Raw genomic sequence first — 18,729 nt, 5'->3', positions numbered from 1 at the left:
ATCAAAAAATACTATTATAAAAGACCATCTGTTTTCAAATTAATACAGCTCCTAAGTATTAATAATGTAAGAGAATTATCCAATCTAGGTAAATATCTATATTTAGCATGCAAAAGGAGGAATTGAAAGCCTTATTAATATATATTTAGATAACAAATGTAATATATAAGTGTCCTTGTTAATTATCTTTCATTTATTAGATTTGAGTTTGAAATCTGTCAACTGTCTCGCATTGAATTCATAATATATTATTTTACTACATGAATATTATTATTATTATTATGAACCTATGTAATATTCCAATATTTGTTGATCACTCTCCTTTTATGGATTGGTACGTTGCAATTGATAATACATGTTGTTATTTTCACCTATAGGTCGAAAGGCCTACGGAATAAAATGAATGAATGAATGAATATCTTCTGATTATATACTGATGTGGTCGACAGATGTTGAATATGACATTTGTCAACCCATTGTTATGCATTATGTATGTGCTCAAACTTAACCCCACACATAGCGGGAACCCAATACACATACACACACAACTGCACAGTGTTATAAGAAACAGACTATAGGTTAGCCACAATTACCATACCACAGACTGAATCCAATGTTTATCAACACATACCTTTTACACACGTAGTGTTATGGCCGTGACCTGCTCACAACATACCCGAGCGACAGTGTATTATTCGTATCTGGTTCTTCAGTATGTGATCGGAATTTAAATGATCTAAGTCGTGCGAATAACATGATTTGAAGATTCATTCGTCATACTACATTAGGCAGCTGTGTAGGAACATCAACAAACATACAGTCGATACTATACTAATCTCGGTGTGTGGATCAGCTCGCCATTTTGAGCCCATTATAGTCCGTAGTATATACTCATTCCAAACCTGGTAAAACTGCTGAGAAGATGTCAACCGAAAATTCCAAGGTAACTAAGGTCGTGCTGTCCGACCCCTCGGAATACCGACCGGAATATAAAGACAAGAAGGATTATCGTGAGTTTGATATACATAACTCGCCTACCCGGGTTATAAACACCTACAGAAACATGCATACCCACCAGACACTGGAGTACGTTCGAGGGAAGATCGAATATTACACAAAGTTTAATCACGCCGAAATGACAATGATGGAAGCTATTAATTCACTCGATAACTTTATGGATGAAAGTGATCCCGACGTTGACATTCCGAACTCTTTACATGCATATCAAACTGCTGAGGCCATCCGAAAGGCACACCCGGATAAAGATTGGTTCCATGTCGTCGGTCTGATCCATGATGCCGGGAAAGTGATGGCGCATTGGGGTGAGCCGCAATGGTCAACAGTGGGCGATACATTCCCGGTAGGTTGCTATCCGGACAAAAACATCGTGTTCGGGACGGAAAGTTTCAAAGATAATCCGGATTTACAAGACGAAAAGCTGAATTCCAAACTTGGAATATACACGGAAAACTGCGGACTAAATAACATCATCATGTCATGGGGTCACGATGAATATTTATACCGCGTGCTGACCTCTGACCTCAACAAGTGCTACCTGCCGGAAGAGGCTTTGTACATGATCCGGTTCCATTCCTTCTACCCCTGGCATACCTCAGGTGCCTACGAATACCTATGCAACAACAAGGACAATGAGATGATGACATGGGTCAATGAATTCAACCAGTTTGACCTCTACACGAAGTCTCCGATTCCACCCGATGTGGACGATCTTCAGACCTACTACAGCCATCTTATGGACAAGTACATTCCAGGGAAACTCAAATGGTGATTGCTCAGGGAAAACTTCATGCGCTTTCCTTGTAAGGTCTATAAAGAGTGCATTACAATGGGATTGAGGCGAACTTTGGCTCAACTGGTGCATGTTTTTTTGTTTTACTCATATGTATATAACTTGTACGCTTACATCTCTAAAAGTGCTTTTAAAAGTTGTGGAAATATGAACTGTAAAAATGATGATATATTGGTCTTTAAAGGGGTTTGTTGGGCATTCATAATAACCGGTGAATAAGGATTTCTGTTTCGTTTGATTTGTTTTTGTTTTGTTATTAATTGATGTGATAAAATACATTACTGTAAATATTCTTTATTGGCGATTATTTTATCTGAGTGATTTTTGATAATCATCCGGTGAATTCATTGATGGTAAAACCCAACAATTTCTTCAACAAAACATTTTTTTGATGTCATTAGATGACCGTTATTTCATAATGTCTAACAATGTTTTAATTTAATTACCTCTGTTTACAATATAAATGTGGTATTTTAGATAAGGTAACATGATATTTGTGTTTTAGGAAACTAGTCTTTGATAGAATTTTTTTTTGATTTTTTTGGTCAGTGTCCTTTGAGACGATTGTCAAAAATAAACAGCAATGCTATTCATGAGTTTGACACTTTGATAACTTCGAATCAAAAGTGCAGAAAAATATTCTACTAACTCTTTAGTCCTCAAATCCCGATATCACGTGATTTTTAATGTAATGACGTCATAAATTCTCAGGATAAACTTTAATATGACATTAGCCACATTATCGACAAACATTAATGACTTTGTTATATATCAGCTTCTTGTGCTTCTACTACAGATACTGCTTTTTCAAGATTTTCCGATTTATTGATATATGTGTATTTAGAATTTTTACTTTGTTTTGAATTTATACAGTATTATACACTCTACATATAAACACAAATATATGTTCGTATTGCTATTTGCCCTCAGGTAGTTATATACGTATATCTATTAGACAATTTATATTATATGGGTCAAACTGATGTGGAAATCAATTTAATTATTCATATTGAATCGAGCCTCTGTCTCGTTATTATTCCATTAAAACTTCTGAATATAATAATTTTCCGAAGTTGAGATAATGTTGTGGTGTTATTGAGATTTTATAAATCAATTTTTCCATTATGTATAATTATATATAATGCATCATTAATTAACGACATTACAAAACCACACGTATGTAGTTCCCACGTTAAAGAACGTTTTAGAACTGCCAAAATAGAAATCTTCATTACATTTATAATATTGGATATAATCTTATTTCTCCACATGCTCATTGGCTAATACATGGTCGGTGTTTTCATTTTAGAAACACCGAGTCACTTTTCCTTTGTGTTGTTATTACCCAAACGTGGAGTTCTTCAAAGTGGCGTCATATGGCCATCATGTTTATTTTAATTTATTTTCACATCAGATATTACTTGACATTTGTCAAAGTAACTACATATCTGATAGTAGAAGTAATGACATATGATTCACGGGTCCATATGGTGTCTTACCATCCAGGTAGAATTTAAAACAAAAAATACGGCCCTAAGTCATTACTAATTCTACCAGTCCGGTATACAAAATGTAACGCCTCATAGACCACAACAAAGGTACATAATTGAAAAGTATATCCTATGTTTAAGTTTTATTAGTCTGTTTTAAGACATACAATGGTACGACGACCGCTCTACATTTTTTATGTGGAAGATTGATGTGTCAACTCTTTGTAGCGATTTTTGTATCATATTTTTTTTCAATTTTAGAATCTCTTCAATGCAGATATTTTGACTATGCACATAAAAACGGAAATCATGTTCAAATGGTGTAGCAAAACAGACTAATTTTAATTACAAGTTTTGTGAAAGAAGAATAAATAATTCCGATCACATTATTTCAGTATGTTGTCTTATTTTATTTTTATCCTGCTATGCATCATTCAAATAATATTTCATTTAATCTGTAATGTGACAGGCTTTAAGCAGAAAATATGTGAAAGAACCTATCGCGAGCAGTTATTTTGTTCCTCTTTTTAATGCGTCGATTTCGAGTTACAAAAACGACGTAAATGAAGTAAAATTTACCGTTAATTAGTCCATCCACCTTCTGGTGATTGCTACATCAAATTTCGACATTTTGTGACATCGCAAGCACCAGAAGATGGGACGATTAGTTAACGGTAATCGTTCCTCACTGACGTCCTTCAAATATCTCAAAACTCAGTTTTACTGACGTTGATTAACATCACACTCTACGCATTAGATGTATTATAAATCTGCACGTTTTATCAGTTAGTTAGCTTGGTATCCAGTGACCTCTCCAATGTAACATGTTTGTATTTGTGAATGACATGCAGTCGAAACTTACGTCTACTTATTGGTTGTGTCGGGCATATACATTCGATAACTATAGATCATAGAAATACCAATTACGACATTGATGATTTACGGCAGTTTAAATTTACGACTGCCGTAAATTGGTCATCGTCTTTGCCATTTTAAGTCTTTATTATTACTGTATATATGTTAGGTTATTATTGTCATGCCCTGGGTTTTGTATGTGGTGAAGATAAGGCATATCTTTAATAAAATGTTCCAATGTAGTGTGACGTAAGTTTTTATTTCTTTGAAATGGTAAACCGAGGATAGCATTACTCAAAAAGACTTTAAAATCAAACAAAATCTAATAATCATTTCATAAAATAGCATTTGAAATTTATTCTGCTAAAATACTTAACTGCGTAATTAGTATATGAACGGAATTCGAATGATATTTTTCTGCCAACATTCGTCGCCATTGCGTTTATTTTTAAACCAATTATATTTCATCTAAAGTCATATATTATTACATGTACATGCAGAACTTTCTACGCTAGTGGTTAATAGACCATATATACATAAATAGCTTTCCATTTGGAAAGGCTATAGAGGCAAACATGATACTTCAATGATCTAATAGACTCACATGTCCTGTTTTCTAATACACAGAATTTGTTATTCATAACCTCATAAAATCTTACAGGGTTACCGATAGCTTGTGCATTACGTTAGATGTGTTGAACGTACATGTATAGATCTCAATTCTTCTTTACAGTCCCACTATCTCTATATTATGATATAAAATGGATGTATTTTATTTTTAAGGATAATTTTATGTTAAGAAGAAGATATAATGCATAATCTGAGTGCATTTTAAATATATGATGATAGTTCACTCAGATTTCTGTGTTATATCTACAATATATCAAAACGATCTACTCAAATTAATCAGTGTAGTTAAATTCACTATTCATACATACAAAATGTAAACACTTTTTTTTTCAAAATTAAAAACATATTGAGTGAATTATTTTACGAAATCATTGTATATTTGTTTCATCCACTAGAAAATACCTTCTTTGCCAATGGAAATGCTAGTTATAAGTGGTACACTGTAAAAGAATACCGTACCAAAATCCTACTCTTAGAGAGTACTTATGACTCATCTTATTAATAATTTATCAAGACACTCAATTTGTGGTTTCGTACTGAACACACTATAATAATAACTACACATGAATTTGAATTAATTGAATTAATTCAAATTAATTGAATTGAAATTAATTAAAAAATTGAATTAATTATCCCAAAATATACAATACACCATGGCCCATTACGTTCCTACATATACGTAAACATCAGCAAAACTTCATTACTCAGCATTTGATATTTAGGTCAATAAAGGAATATGTCATTCACCCACCCTTCACTATGTACAACATGGTGTATGTAAGTGTACAATACATATTACCGGATTTCCTATAACGTCTCTACGAATTCAGCCTTGTTATCTTAATATAGAAAATATGCATAAGTGATATATGTTTTTCATATCTGTTAAGCGGCCCAATACAGGAGTAAAATAAAAGCGGATACAAAATCAATAATCTTGTGTATTTGTTTCTTCATATATAAAATGAATTAAACGTACTGTATATTGCTATTAATGTTTTATTTGCAAAGCGATCAATACAGATCGCTTATCGTAATGGATTTTATATAATTAATTTCATGAATGGTGCTTTTGCAAGCATATTTTAATGGGTTTTTTAAGAAGGTGAAATCCAGAGTTATCGTTCTTTACTCGAACTCTTCTACTTTGTCAACGACTAAAACTAAGAATCTTAATAGAGCCAATCGTCGGAGACCCACGGATGACTGCACTACGCACGTCACGCTTCATAGTGTCACCAATAGCAGGTATCCAATGAACAAAGCATAAGTGGAACATTTCATTACAAAGTGATCAAGAATAGATATAAGCTTATTCTTATCCAGTAGTATTGAGATGAACTTCAATTTTAAACATATCTTTCGTGTTCAAAAGTAACTGCCCTATTTTTGAAACCACTGATCTCAAGAAATAAACTAGAATCTTATATTTAATGAGCTTTGAAAATAAACTTACATCCTATGTTTGATGAGCTCTAGAAATAATCTGAGATCCTTTATATGTTGGATGAGCTAAAGAAATAGATCAACTTCCTTTGTTTGATGAGCTCTTAAAATAAACTAGCATCCTATGTTAGATGAGCTATAGAAATAAACTAACATCCTATGTTGGAGGCGCTATAGAAATAAACTAACATTCTATGTTGGAGGCGCTATAGAAATAAAAAAGGTGAATTGCAGGTTTGAAAAATCATGTGAAATAGGAACCGATATTTTCTGAGTAGCTATAGTTATAGTTTTAAGTTCGCCTTTGTCCTGTATACAGATTCTTAACATCCCGTTTCAGACACCCACTCTATTTCATCAGTCTCAACTTGTGACGTAGCGACATCATGACGTCATAATCAATGTCTCTTCGGAACGTTTCTATCTTTATATTTCACACATGAAGTCACGACTCATCGTCCCATGGCCATTAGCCCATACATACTGTGCTCCTTTTAGTTCGATGTAAATTCTTTCTTGATTGACAGGCTGGTTTGTGTCCCAGGAGGTGTAGGGTAGCGGGGTGCCATCCTCGTACACAAAGTTGTTATCCCTATTCTCAGAATGGCCTCCGATATATATAGAATTAACACTATTTGATACTGGAAAAGAAAACGTTAGGGATTTTAGCTTTAGCTCCCATATAACTCGCATTATTTGATACTACTAGAAAATATTAGTTTCTCAGCTTAAGCTTAAAAAACAATCATTATTGCATTGATAAACAGTAAAACTTATGTTAATCCAAACACATATGTCATATTAGCATATATTTGCATTAAAAATTTAAGCAAACGTCTATTTCATAAACATACGTCTGCATGAAAAGTTCAAACAAACATCAATCTTATTTTAAGCAAACAATGTACATTTGCATGAAAAGTTAAAACAAACGTCTAACGTTTTACCATACGTTTTGCATGAAGCATAATTTTGCATGAAAAGTTCAACTAACTTGATTTCAACTTGGATATCTTGGTAAATGCGTAAATTTGGTAATCCCATCTATAGTCTTTCATGAAATTATAACGTATGTAATTTTGAGTTTTCGACGGAATTCAAAATAACTTTTTTCTGATATTTTTAAACATGAAATTTATACTCCGTAATTCGAGGTAAGTAATGACATGTTATTTCATATGCAAAGAATGTTGACGATACGTACATGCGATATCACTACTTGAGCTTATTTTTGAATTAACTTTAATTTCTGACTTGACTTGTGATTGACGCACACTGTACATGTAGAACAGGACACTTAACCACTACACAGAATTCAGGTGATACATGGATGGAAAATATTAGGTAAGTTGCATGTTATATTAATCCTAACATCAGGTAATATTTTAAAATGTTGAGGTATGTATACACCTGCACTGGAGTAAATTCCGTGCAGGTAGATCAGGTAAAACTTAGGTGAAGTATTCGAGAAATTACATTTGTGTAATAATTGCTCTGACCTAATCAATTTGGTGTTTGGATACAGATTTTAAAGAAGATGGTACTTATCGGAAGAACATTTTACACAGCGGATACAGATTTTAAAGAAGATGGTACTCATCGGAAGAACATTTTACACAGCTTGTTTACATTTACATTTATTGATACTGTAAAACCCTTTATATTCCTAGGGTTCATATTTTAGTGGCAATGATATTTCGCGATTTAGCGGCATATTGGTTGGATGGCGAAAATTTAAAACCGCTAAATTTTGATTTTCTCGTTTTTAGAGCAAATCGAAAATTTTGATTCATAAAAAAAACCGGCTATACGATATTTATATTACATTAAAACTGAAATAGACTTACGCAGATAGGAGGTTATAAAATTTTGTCGTTCAACTGAGTTGATCCGAATAAGATGCGCTCCATCTGAACCACATGTACTGAGTGCACTAGGGACATTTAATCCTAGTCCAGTGACTAGCCGGTAACACCAGTCCAGGTTATCGTTGTAGATGTAGCCGAGGTGGGCGGGGCAATCAGCTATATGGTACAGGAGACAAATTAAAATGAAGCCAAAGTGGGCGGGGCTGTCAGCTAAATAATACAATAGAAACATTAAAATAAAGCCAAGATGTGTAGGGCTGGCAGCTTTATAAGGCCAAAAAATAATATGTTTGTTTAGGGTTACCCGACCGACCCTAAATTTTTACCCTCGAAACTATTTTTTTTCGCACTTTTCTTCGAAAATAAAATAAAAGTGGAAATTTCATTTTCAGACTCCGGTTTCGGCCATAATTTTAGAATAAAGGACAATTAAAAAAATCCTCCCGACCTACCGACTCTATTTTTTTGCCGGTGTAACCCTAAACAGGCATATGCTTTTGTTTGGCCTATTACCATGAAACCATGGGGCGGAACAGTCAGCTACAATAGAAGAAATAAATTGAAATCAAATTGTGAGAGGCAGTCAGCTATGAAATACAAATAGTTATATTATGTAATAGAAAAATGAAAAGAAATCAAAGTGGGCGAGACAATCAGCTATATAATAGAATGAAAAGGAAATGGATTCAAGGTGGGCGGGTCAGTCAGTTATATATGAATAATCTTTATGAATATGAATAATCTTTATTTCATTTAGCAAATAGGCTAAAAAGCCTTTGTGCAAAACAAATACAGACATGACAATGGTAAACAGACTTTTCTGGAAAAAGGATGTACACTATATATATATAAATAAAAAAAAGAAATCAGCGAAAGGATGCACATAACAAATATATCAATTATCAAATAATATTGAATTTCTAACTTCATTAGCCTTGTGAACAAAGATAGCTAAATTTTTAACAATGCTACTATTTTCTGAAGTCAAGAGATCTATGAATTTAGTCATATTAGGCCTCAACCAAAATTTCTTTTTTAACAGTTTTGATCTAATATCTACATAAATAGGACATTCCAAGATAAAATGACATTCATCTTCAATTTTTGCACAATTAAAACAATATCTCAAATCGACTGGAATTGGATTAGGCTTGTGCCACCGACCTGTTTCTATGTACAATCTATGTGATGATGTTCTCATCTTTATTAGAGCTTTAATTAAAATGTCTGGTTATAAAATCTACATAACAATCTACTTGCATAACGATATATAATTGCGTTATAAACGAGTAATTATCACGAGGTCGCCTTGAGCATTGAACTCTTACGCTATCCATATTTTTTTAAGTAATGCCATAATTAACTTTGGGTTCAAGAATTAAAATTTTCCACAAAGAAATGTTATCCCTGACTGTTTCATATTATCCAAAACAAAAACGCCTTGTAAAGCTTTGTTATGTATATTAACGCTTTGTCATGCGTATAAAAGGATATCTTGAGAGAATATTCAACGGCAGTGCTGCCGGATTCAATTATGACTCTTTTAAGGATATATTGCATTCCCTGTGGTTAGCCTATTGTCATGCATTGATTCTAGTCATGCTACTTTGCATCACATTAGAAAATGTAAGGTCATTTAAAGATGTAAGGTCATTTTTATAAAACATTAATTGAACACCTGACAAATAACGAACGTACAGTTTCCTATGGGGTTTTTATTCTCGCCTGAGTCAGTATATTTACCTTGTGGGAAATCAACAGAATTTTAAGGGAAACTCGGACGAGATATATAAACGACCTTGACTTCTCTTTTTGATCTGATATGCATACTACTTAAAAAATATTAAATGTGTATTTAAATCTATTTTTATATACATTTGAATTCAAACGTCAAGTAGAAATCGATTTCCACACATTTGACTTTAACATTTAAGAAGAAATTAAAACATCAGTGATGATAAAGTGGCTATTAATTCCGATAATTTGTTTTGAAACTACAGGAAGACATCAAAATATCAGTTATGATAAATAAAAGTGACTTTCAACTCCAATATATTCTATTTAAAACTACAAAAAAAGATATCACAATATTAGTAATGATACATTAACGATCAACTTCAATACATTTGGCTTGAAAGTACAGGAAGAAATCAAAATATTAGTTATGTTCAAGTGGCTACCAACTCCAATTAACTTGACTTGAAACATGAAAAGGAAATTCAAAACATTATTTATGATCAAGTGATTATCAACTCCAATTAACTTGACTTGAAACATGAAAAGAAAATTCAAAATATTAGTTATGATCAAGTGACTATCAACTCCAATTAACTTGACTTGAAACATGAAAAGGAAATTCAAAATATTAGTTATGATCAAGTGGCTATCAACTCCAATTAACTTGACTTGAAACATGAAAAGGAAATTCAAAATATTAGTTATGATCAAGTGACTATCAACTCCAATTAACTTGACTTGAAACATAAAAAGGAAATCAAAATATTAGTTATGATCAAGTGACTATCAACTCCAATTAACTTGACTTGAAACATGAAAAGGAAATTCAAAATATTAGTTATGATCAAGTGACTATCAACTCCAATTAACTTGACTTGAAACATGAAAAGGAAATTCAAAATATTAGTTATGTTCAAGTGGCTATCAACTCCAATTAACTTGACTTGAAACATGAAAAGGAAATTCAAAATATTAGTTATGATCAAGTGACTATCAACTCCAATTAACTTGACTTGAAACATGAAAAGGAAATTCAAAATATTAGTTATGATCAAGTGACTATCAACTCCAATTAACTTGACTTGAAACATGAAAAGGAAATTCAAAATATTAGTTATGATCAAGTGACTATCAACTCCAATTAATTGACTTGAAACATGAAAAGGAAATTCAAAATATTAGTTATGATCAAGTGACTATCAACTCCAATTAACTTGACTTGAAACATGAAAAGGAAATTCAAAATATTAGTTATGATCAAGTGACTATCAACTCCAATTAACTTGACTTGAAACATGAAAAGGAAATTCAAAATATTAGTTATGATCAAGTGACTATCAACTCCAATTAACTTGACTTGAAACATAAAAAAGAAATCAAAATGTTAGTTATGATCAAGTGACTATCAACTCCAATACATTTGACTTGGAACATGAAAAAGAAATCAAAATGTTAGTTATGATAAAGTGACTATCAATTTCATTACATTTGACTTGAAACATGAAAAAGAAATAAAAATGTTAGCTATGATAAAGTGACTATCAATTTCATTACATTTGACTTGAAACATGAAAAGGAAAGTCAAAATATTAGTTATGATGAAATGACTATCAATTCCAATACATTTGACTTGAAACATGAAAAAGAAATCAAAATGTTAGTTATGATAAAGTGACTATCAACTCAAATTAATTTGACTTGGAACTTCAAAAGAAAATCAAAATATCATTTATGATAAAGTTGCTATCAACTGCAATACATTTGGCTTATAACTTAAGGAAGACTTCAACATATCAGTTATGAATATCAGTTATGATAGAATACCAAGCGTAGTAAGGAATCTTTTGATCTTACCTCCACTGTTTTTCTGGTAAGATTTCCATCCACTTTCACTAGTGGACACAGATGTGTCATTGGTAATCAGAAAATCAAAGACACGACAACTTTTTGTTCCAGCATGGTATGATAGCGATAGGCATGACGTATCGCTGCACTGTACCGCACATCGAAGTAGACTAGACGTTAACGTTGTAATACCCGCACTTTCATCTGTGTGACGCTTATTTCTCATTTGGGTCATCTCAATCATCTGTGTTACATTACTTTCACAGGATCCTAGTGTGAAAAGTAAGAACAAATGATGAATTCCGACAACCATGGTTCATAGAATACTCTTCATTGGAATTATATAACCTGTGCACAGCTTTCACAATGAACTAGTGTGAAAGGCGCACAAACCTCTGCGCTTCTGATCAAAGACTGCATATCTCGTTCATAGAATACTCGTCAGTGGAATTATATAACATGTACACAGTTTTCGCAATGAACTAGTGTCAAAGGCGCGCAACCCTCTGCGCTTCTGATCAAAGGCTGTGTCAAAGGCGCACAACCCTCAGAGCTTTGATCGAAGACTGCGTTCTCTCTCCGATATTTACATGTACCGCCCACTGTTATCAAATAGGAGTAACTATGTTATTTTTACAGCAGGTGTCATTACCATGTGGAGCTTTTCACATCCTTCACGTTCCTTCGTTAGATGTACTTACACAAAGGAAGTTTCATTTTGAAATTCTATCAATGGAGCTTGTAACATAAATGAGTATACGGACACAAATTTACACTCTTCATTAGTTATGTAAACAATATCCAATCATCATCGCCAAGTGATGTATATAATAGATGGAGTAATTGATTTATATATTGACTTTTTAATTGTGTTTATTGAAGATATCAGTGGATAACATTTATCGATGTGCAGGTGTGAGTAGTCGACAGACAGGTTTTATGGTGTCCAAAGTATTTAAGTTTGATTTAATTAGATTTAGCGTCCTTTAAAGGAACTAAATCGTTAAAAAATATCATGTAATAAAAGATAACAAGAATTATAGAACTAAAAATAATGGTAAAAGTTGTGTACTTTGTGTTAATAGCAAAATTCAAAAGTTTGTATAACAATTTTGTTAAAAATGGAGAAAAACTGAAAATAAATAGAAACGACCTAGTCACTATTTCATATTATTATCTTTCGGCGAGTGTAAACAACCCCTATGTGCATGCGCGACGCGTGAACATTCAAAACATCCGATCGAAGGAAATCTCATCTGTCTAATGGACATATCTGCTATCGACTGATAACACAAATTTATAGACTACAGGTTCCTGATTACTGCGTTAATCTAATAAACGTTGAAACGTATGCAGAAGTTTTGTCAAGAGTTTCGAAGTGTAAATAATCCTATACTGTACAGGTTTTTGCTGCCATAAAGAAGAGTTTTCACTATATTATATGGTTTTATACTTGCTTCTACCATTATTTTATTTTCATTTGGTACTATTCCGCTAAAGCTGCCAATATTATTAGGCTTATAAACAAATGGCCTAATATATAGACTTTATAATAAGGGGGAAATGGGGCAAAACTAATAAAACAGGCATGTTGAGCGGACTAAGTAAGTACGTGTATTTCTTTTATCATTATAATATCAATATTTGATATTCCCCATACATGTACATTGTATATCCTTAGTTATAATGTCTATCCGTCTAATGGGCATTCCCTATATATCTCTAGTTATAGTCTTTATCCGTCTAATGGACATTCCTTATATAGCCCTAGTTATAATATATATCCGTCTAATGGAAATTCCCTTTATATCCTTAGTTATAGTGTCTATCCGTCTAACGGACATTCCCGATATTTACCTAGTTATAGCCTCTATCCGTCTAATGGACATTCCCTTACATATCACTAGTTATATAACTTTTTCCATCTGATTTACTTAAAAAAATCAGCCTAACTATATATCTAAATTGTATGTGTACTTTTATGTATTCAAAGCAAAAATATACCTTACATATACATTGTAGACCTATGTATATGTTTGCTTAATATTGTACATGTACACCTGCATTCATGTATAATATATACATAATGAACGGGTGAAAATACTTCTTACTTCTTGTCATATTTCCATCAAATACTCTAAAGCTTCATAAAACGTATGCTGTTTTACTTAGCAATGTAGATACAGGGGCGTAGGAAGCGGGGGTGGGAGGTGGGGGTCGGTGTTGGAGGGGGTAAGGGGGGGCAATTGCCTCCCCGTTTCCCAGGACGGGGGCAAACATGTTTTTCCCCTCCCCCCCCCTCCCCCTCCCCCCCTCCCCCATTTTCGCCGACTGAAATGTTCTAAAATTGCACATTTGAAAGAAAAAAGGGTCCTCCTGCACAGTTTCGTGAACTAGACTAAAAATGTCAATCAAGGGATTCTACGTACTATTTTAAAAAATATCTCTTAAAAGATTCATTTGTTTAAATGACTTAACATCAAAATGCATCGTAAAATTCTAAATCGTATTATTTTTCCCGGGGAGAACCCCGACCCCTCAAACACCAAATTCTCGCGTCTTCAGCGCTCGCAAATTCATCAAAATGCATCGTTAAACTCATCTTAGCCATTCTAAATCGTAATATTTTTCTCGAAGGGGATTCTCAGCCCTCCCCCCCCCCCCCCCCCCCCCCCCCCCCACCAAAATATCGCACCATCGGCGCTCGCATGGCAATTGACGTATTCATTAGTTTCCTCGCCACTGTCTATAAATGTGTACAAGGATTCAACTGAACAATATCTGAAAAAGTTTATAAAGTAAGTATGGTTGTGTGTTGAATTAAAGAATTAATATCCACTGTGGGTGCGGGGCGAGGAGGGGGGGTCAAATATTGAGAACCTTTGCCCCCGCCCGCAAATTACTTAGATGAATATCATGTCATAACTTTAGAACAGAATGTCAGATGGGAAACTTTTGTGTTCATTAAACACTACATTTAAATCATATTACATTCATGGGACACAAGAGCATTGATGTATTTGTTGTGAAGACTATACCTACGTCACACAACTTGTCCTCTGTCCATTGTTAGAGGAGCGTCCATTCCCATACTAATGTTTGCTCTCCATTTAAATCATAAACAAAACTTTTTTTGGTAAACAAACTTAAATCTTGATTGTTTGTATAGTCTCTTGTAAACTATTATCGAATACTCAGCTGATGGTTTACCTTTCATCCTCCTTTTGTGTCGTTGGAAACTCTTGTTAACATGAAACTTCTCAAATTTTGACTAAGATATTTATTTTACTATCGATTAAATTTGCCGGATATGAATTGAATTTTCCATTAGTTAAGTAAACTGACCATTTCTCGGAACACCGGACGGTTATAATAGATGTATATGGTTATTATCCGACATTATATAAGCACTACTATTCATAGCCGCTATGAAAATAAGAAAAATACATTCAATCCATATATTTACATTAGAATAATTTATGAAAATAAAAATTATTGAAAGGTCATTATATATATTTAAAATTATGATACCATATACGACGAGAAACGAGATTATTGAAAGAGCTGAATGACAAAGTCGTTCTTTTTAATGATTACACATTAAAATATTGTGGGGAACTATTTTTATTGATATGAAACTGGCGTCCTGTTTGAAATCAGCTGAACGATGCACGAGAATCGTTGTATTCATAGTGTATTCATAGTGTTTTCATAGGCAAATGTTTGTTTTCGTCAGTTGGTTGATTCATAAAGTGACGAAACACTCAGAATGTAAATATAAAAATGTGAAACGTATATCGATGTGTATCACATCAAAACTACTAAGAAATCCGAAATTGAGACTATGTGCTATGTACTAGCAATTTAGTCATTGAGGATTTCGCGTAAGCTTCAGTTTTCTTTCCCGTTTCGAAAAGATCTAAGCATAATCCAAATTGTATAGACCAACATTTCCTTAATTGATATAGTGTAAGTACAAGTATCATGTTTTTTTTAATTTTTTATTGATAAAAACTTTATTGTCGGTGATGTAACAACTTTTAAGAAGGATGTTAAAAACTGTCCAAAACGTCAGCATCAAGATTCATTAACTGCTTTATTATCGATGTTTAGTTGTTTTTATTAGCTTCAATTAAATAACGCCCCTTTCACTGTAAAGAAACTGAAAAGAATGACAAGTCACCTGTAAAGTTTATTACTGTTCGAAATTGACTTATTCGTGAACATATCTCCACTCGAACATTATAAAAGAGAAAATCGCGAAACTTCCTACCTCACGAAATTAAATAACTATACAGTAGAAGCAAACAAACCGATTTTGTTATCAACTTGAAAAACAGTATATGTCCATATAAAAGCAATCTGATTAAAATACAGATCCTTATTATCACTACGTTGGATAAGAGGATCTGAGAACATCGCATTAGGGGTCACGTCAAGATGACCTTTTGAAATGGCCAATCAAATTGGCACTGCCAGAATCTTGACTGGGGACGAAATAGTTTGAAAAAGCTGTCCAAATTATTTTCTTGTATGTAGTCATCTCGCCCGAAGTGCAAAACAAAGCTTATTGCATATGTCTACTGGGGCGTTTTCAATTGATGTTGTAAGGTATAGAAACTGCATTTGCTCTGAAGTACACGTGGTATAAAGGTCATCTGTACGTGACCCCTTATGGGATATTGTCAGATCCTTTATTGAACGGAGTGGTTATAAGGATCTGTGTGTTTTAATCAGATTGATATAAAAGTTATTAAAAAATACATATAATTTGTCTCGACCGCTCCTTCTTTGTGAATACCATTTAACGTTTTTTAATCCATGTTTCAAATAATTGCTTTATTGTGATATTTTATGTGAAATACATCCATTAGGTTATTGTACCGGACATGCAGAGTTAAAGTAATTTTGATAAAGTATATAATATAAGACTCTTTCATAAGTGGATATGAAGGATAGGGATATTCTACCCTCAGGATCACAAAATGTTGTAAAACCCGAGGCCTGAATATCCCTATCCTTCATATCCACGTATGAAAGAGTATTTTCGCTCATACTTCGACGTTTAATTGCAATTTTACTGCTACGACTTTCCGCCATTTTGAAATAAATTCGAAAAAAAATGTAAATGGAAATCATTTCTCCATACATGATAACTGCGTGAAATTTTCAACGCAAATTATATTGCTTGTATCTTTTAAGTAAATACAGCATAGTTTCTGGGAATTTTTTTTAAATTGTACCGAGAAAGTAGTAATTTTATTGACACTGTGACGTCACGATGATTTTATTGCATGGGTAGACATGCAATACAGCCTAAGGCGTCATGAGTATATTGCCCTATGTATATATGTTTCTGATACCAGCCAGTATATATATGTGGGTATGAGAGAAAAGATGATCTACATGTATATACATGCATGTATGTCCCTAAATATTTACCAGGTTTTTAATCAGTGGTTTTAATTATACACTCCAGATAAGTTTTAATCAAATACAATTACCGTAAGCCCGTTTTTGTGTCAAAATGCTCATGGGTATTATATCTCATTAATTTCGCAATTTTTCGCAGATCCTATTTTTTCAGCCATAGTTATTTCACGAACATTTCTCGCGAAATAACCGACTATCTTTGTATCCTTTTGTGATTTACTTGTCAAACGTGGCATGTAAAACATTGATTTTTTTTTTAATTTCTATATTAAATTTGGCAAAATTAAGTACATGTTGTTACTGTTCACGTGTTCCTTGCAACTTCCATTAACTAATAACTTGGATATTTTCTTTTTTATACATAACAAAATATTACAGGTTAGAGTATGGTACATGACTTGTCCACCTTATTCATGCTTAAGCTTCCTCGGTGTTGCTATTCTGTATTTACACATTACAGATTTATCTGCCCTTACGGGTAGTTATCCATCTTGACCTCACGTGTTTGCGAGCGTAACGTCATACTTTTCGGAGAAAACGACGTGAATTGCCCTCACAAAGTAGTGACGTAACAATCGATACCTACCCGCAAGGGAGCTAACTCTTTAATATGCAAAGACGGAATGTATTTCTGAAGGGACTTCAACCGCGAGTCAAAAGAGTTATCTATCGGACAATTCGTGTGCGAAAAACATTAAAAAATATTTTGGATAGAAGACGAAGTTCACAATTTTTAAGATGGGCAAGAAATGAATTGAATTTGATTGTGACGAATTAAATCGTTATACATTAAGAGTATCTGTCATTAGTGACGTTAAATGTCTTCCTATAAAACTAATTAATTTTTCTTCGTTTTCAAACTAAATCTCGATTTCTGATTGGCCGATTCTTTTTTTTCATACCACTATAAAGAATCGTACGTGTAACTGTATTTCATTTTATCGAGTAGTATGGAAAATGAATTATAAGCATTAATGTCACTTTTTTTGCAAACAAAATTTCTTTCATACCCCGAAGAAATGAAAAAATAGTGACATCAATACTTAAGTATTGTCGAGATACCATAAAGTTGCATTTTAATTTATTAATTTTGTCTTTGTAATGTTATGTTTCCGATAAAACGAAGTTCTGAATACTTTCCAGGAAATGTTGAGAAATGACCAGAAACAGGTTTTGAACAACATGGGATGTCATAGCAATGAAATTAAAGGCAAAACTCTCTGCACATTATTAGCAATATTTTATTAGTGTGAATATGAATGAAATGGTTAAGCATTGAAGTCACTATTTTTTGATTTCATTGGGGTATGAAATAAATTTTGTTTGCAAACTGTGTGAATCCGCGTAGCGGATTCTCACAAAAGTTTGCAAACACAATTTATTTCATACCCCGATGAAATTAAAAAATAGTGACTTCAATACTTATAATTAATTTCCCAGGCTACTTTATAAAATGAAATACATTTACACGTACGATTCCATTGATTTTTTCCAAGGGATTATTTTTTTCCAAATCAATACGCAACGTCAATGTTTCTATTGTGACGTCATGATAACGTCGGGAATTCCGCGCCATTTTCGGATTTTTTTTTCATCGTGGAATGAAAAAAATGAA

At 33.0% G+C, this 18,729-nt stretch overlaps 2 protein-coding genes across 2 annotated transcripts; one reads left to right on the top strand and one right to left on the bottom strand.

Annotated features, from left to right (window-relative positions):
• Positions 1-465: 465 nt before the first annotated feature.
• LOC138310221 (inositol oxygenase-like) lies at positions 466-3,689 on the top strand. Its single transcript, XM_069251338.1, has one exon. It carries the CDS (start codon positions 923-925, stop codon positions 1,787-1,789), a length of 867 nt encoding a protein of 288 aa, XP_069107439.1. The 5' UTR covers positions 466-922; the 3' UTR covers positions 1,790-3,689.
• Positions 3,690-5,421: 1,732 nt separating this feature from the next.
• On the bottom strand, positions 5,422-12,361 carry LOC138310222 (macrophage mannose receptor 1-like). The gene is made up of 3 exons (XM_069251340.1): positions 11,691-12,361; positions 8,079-8,255; positions 5,422-6,872 (listed from the first exon to the last, which is right to left on the bottom strand). Exons 1-3 carry the CDS (start codon positions 11,992-11,994, stop codon positions 6,658-6,660), a joined length of 696 nt encoding a protein of 231 aa, XP_069107441.1. The 5' UTR covers positions 11,995-12,361; the 3' UTR covers positions 5,422-6,657.
• Between the last annotated feature and the right edge of the window lie 6,368 nt (positions 12,362-18,729).

The sequence above is a fragment of the Argopecten irradians genome, chromosome 16, assembly GCF_041381155.1.
Source record: "Argopecten irradians isolate NY chromosome 16, Ai_NY, whole genome shotgun sequence".
Classification (NCBI taxonomy): domain Eukaryota; kingdom Metazoa; phylum Mollusca; class Bivalvia; order Pectinida; family Pectinidae; genus Argopecten; species Argopecten irradians.
This window is presented reverse-complemented; position numbering and strand designations above follow the sequence as displayed.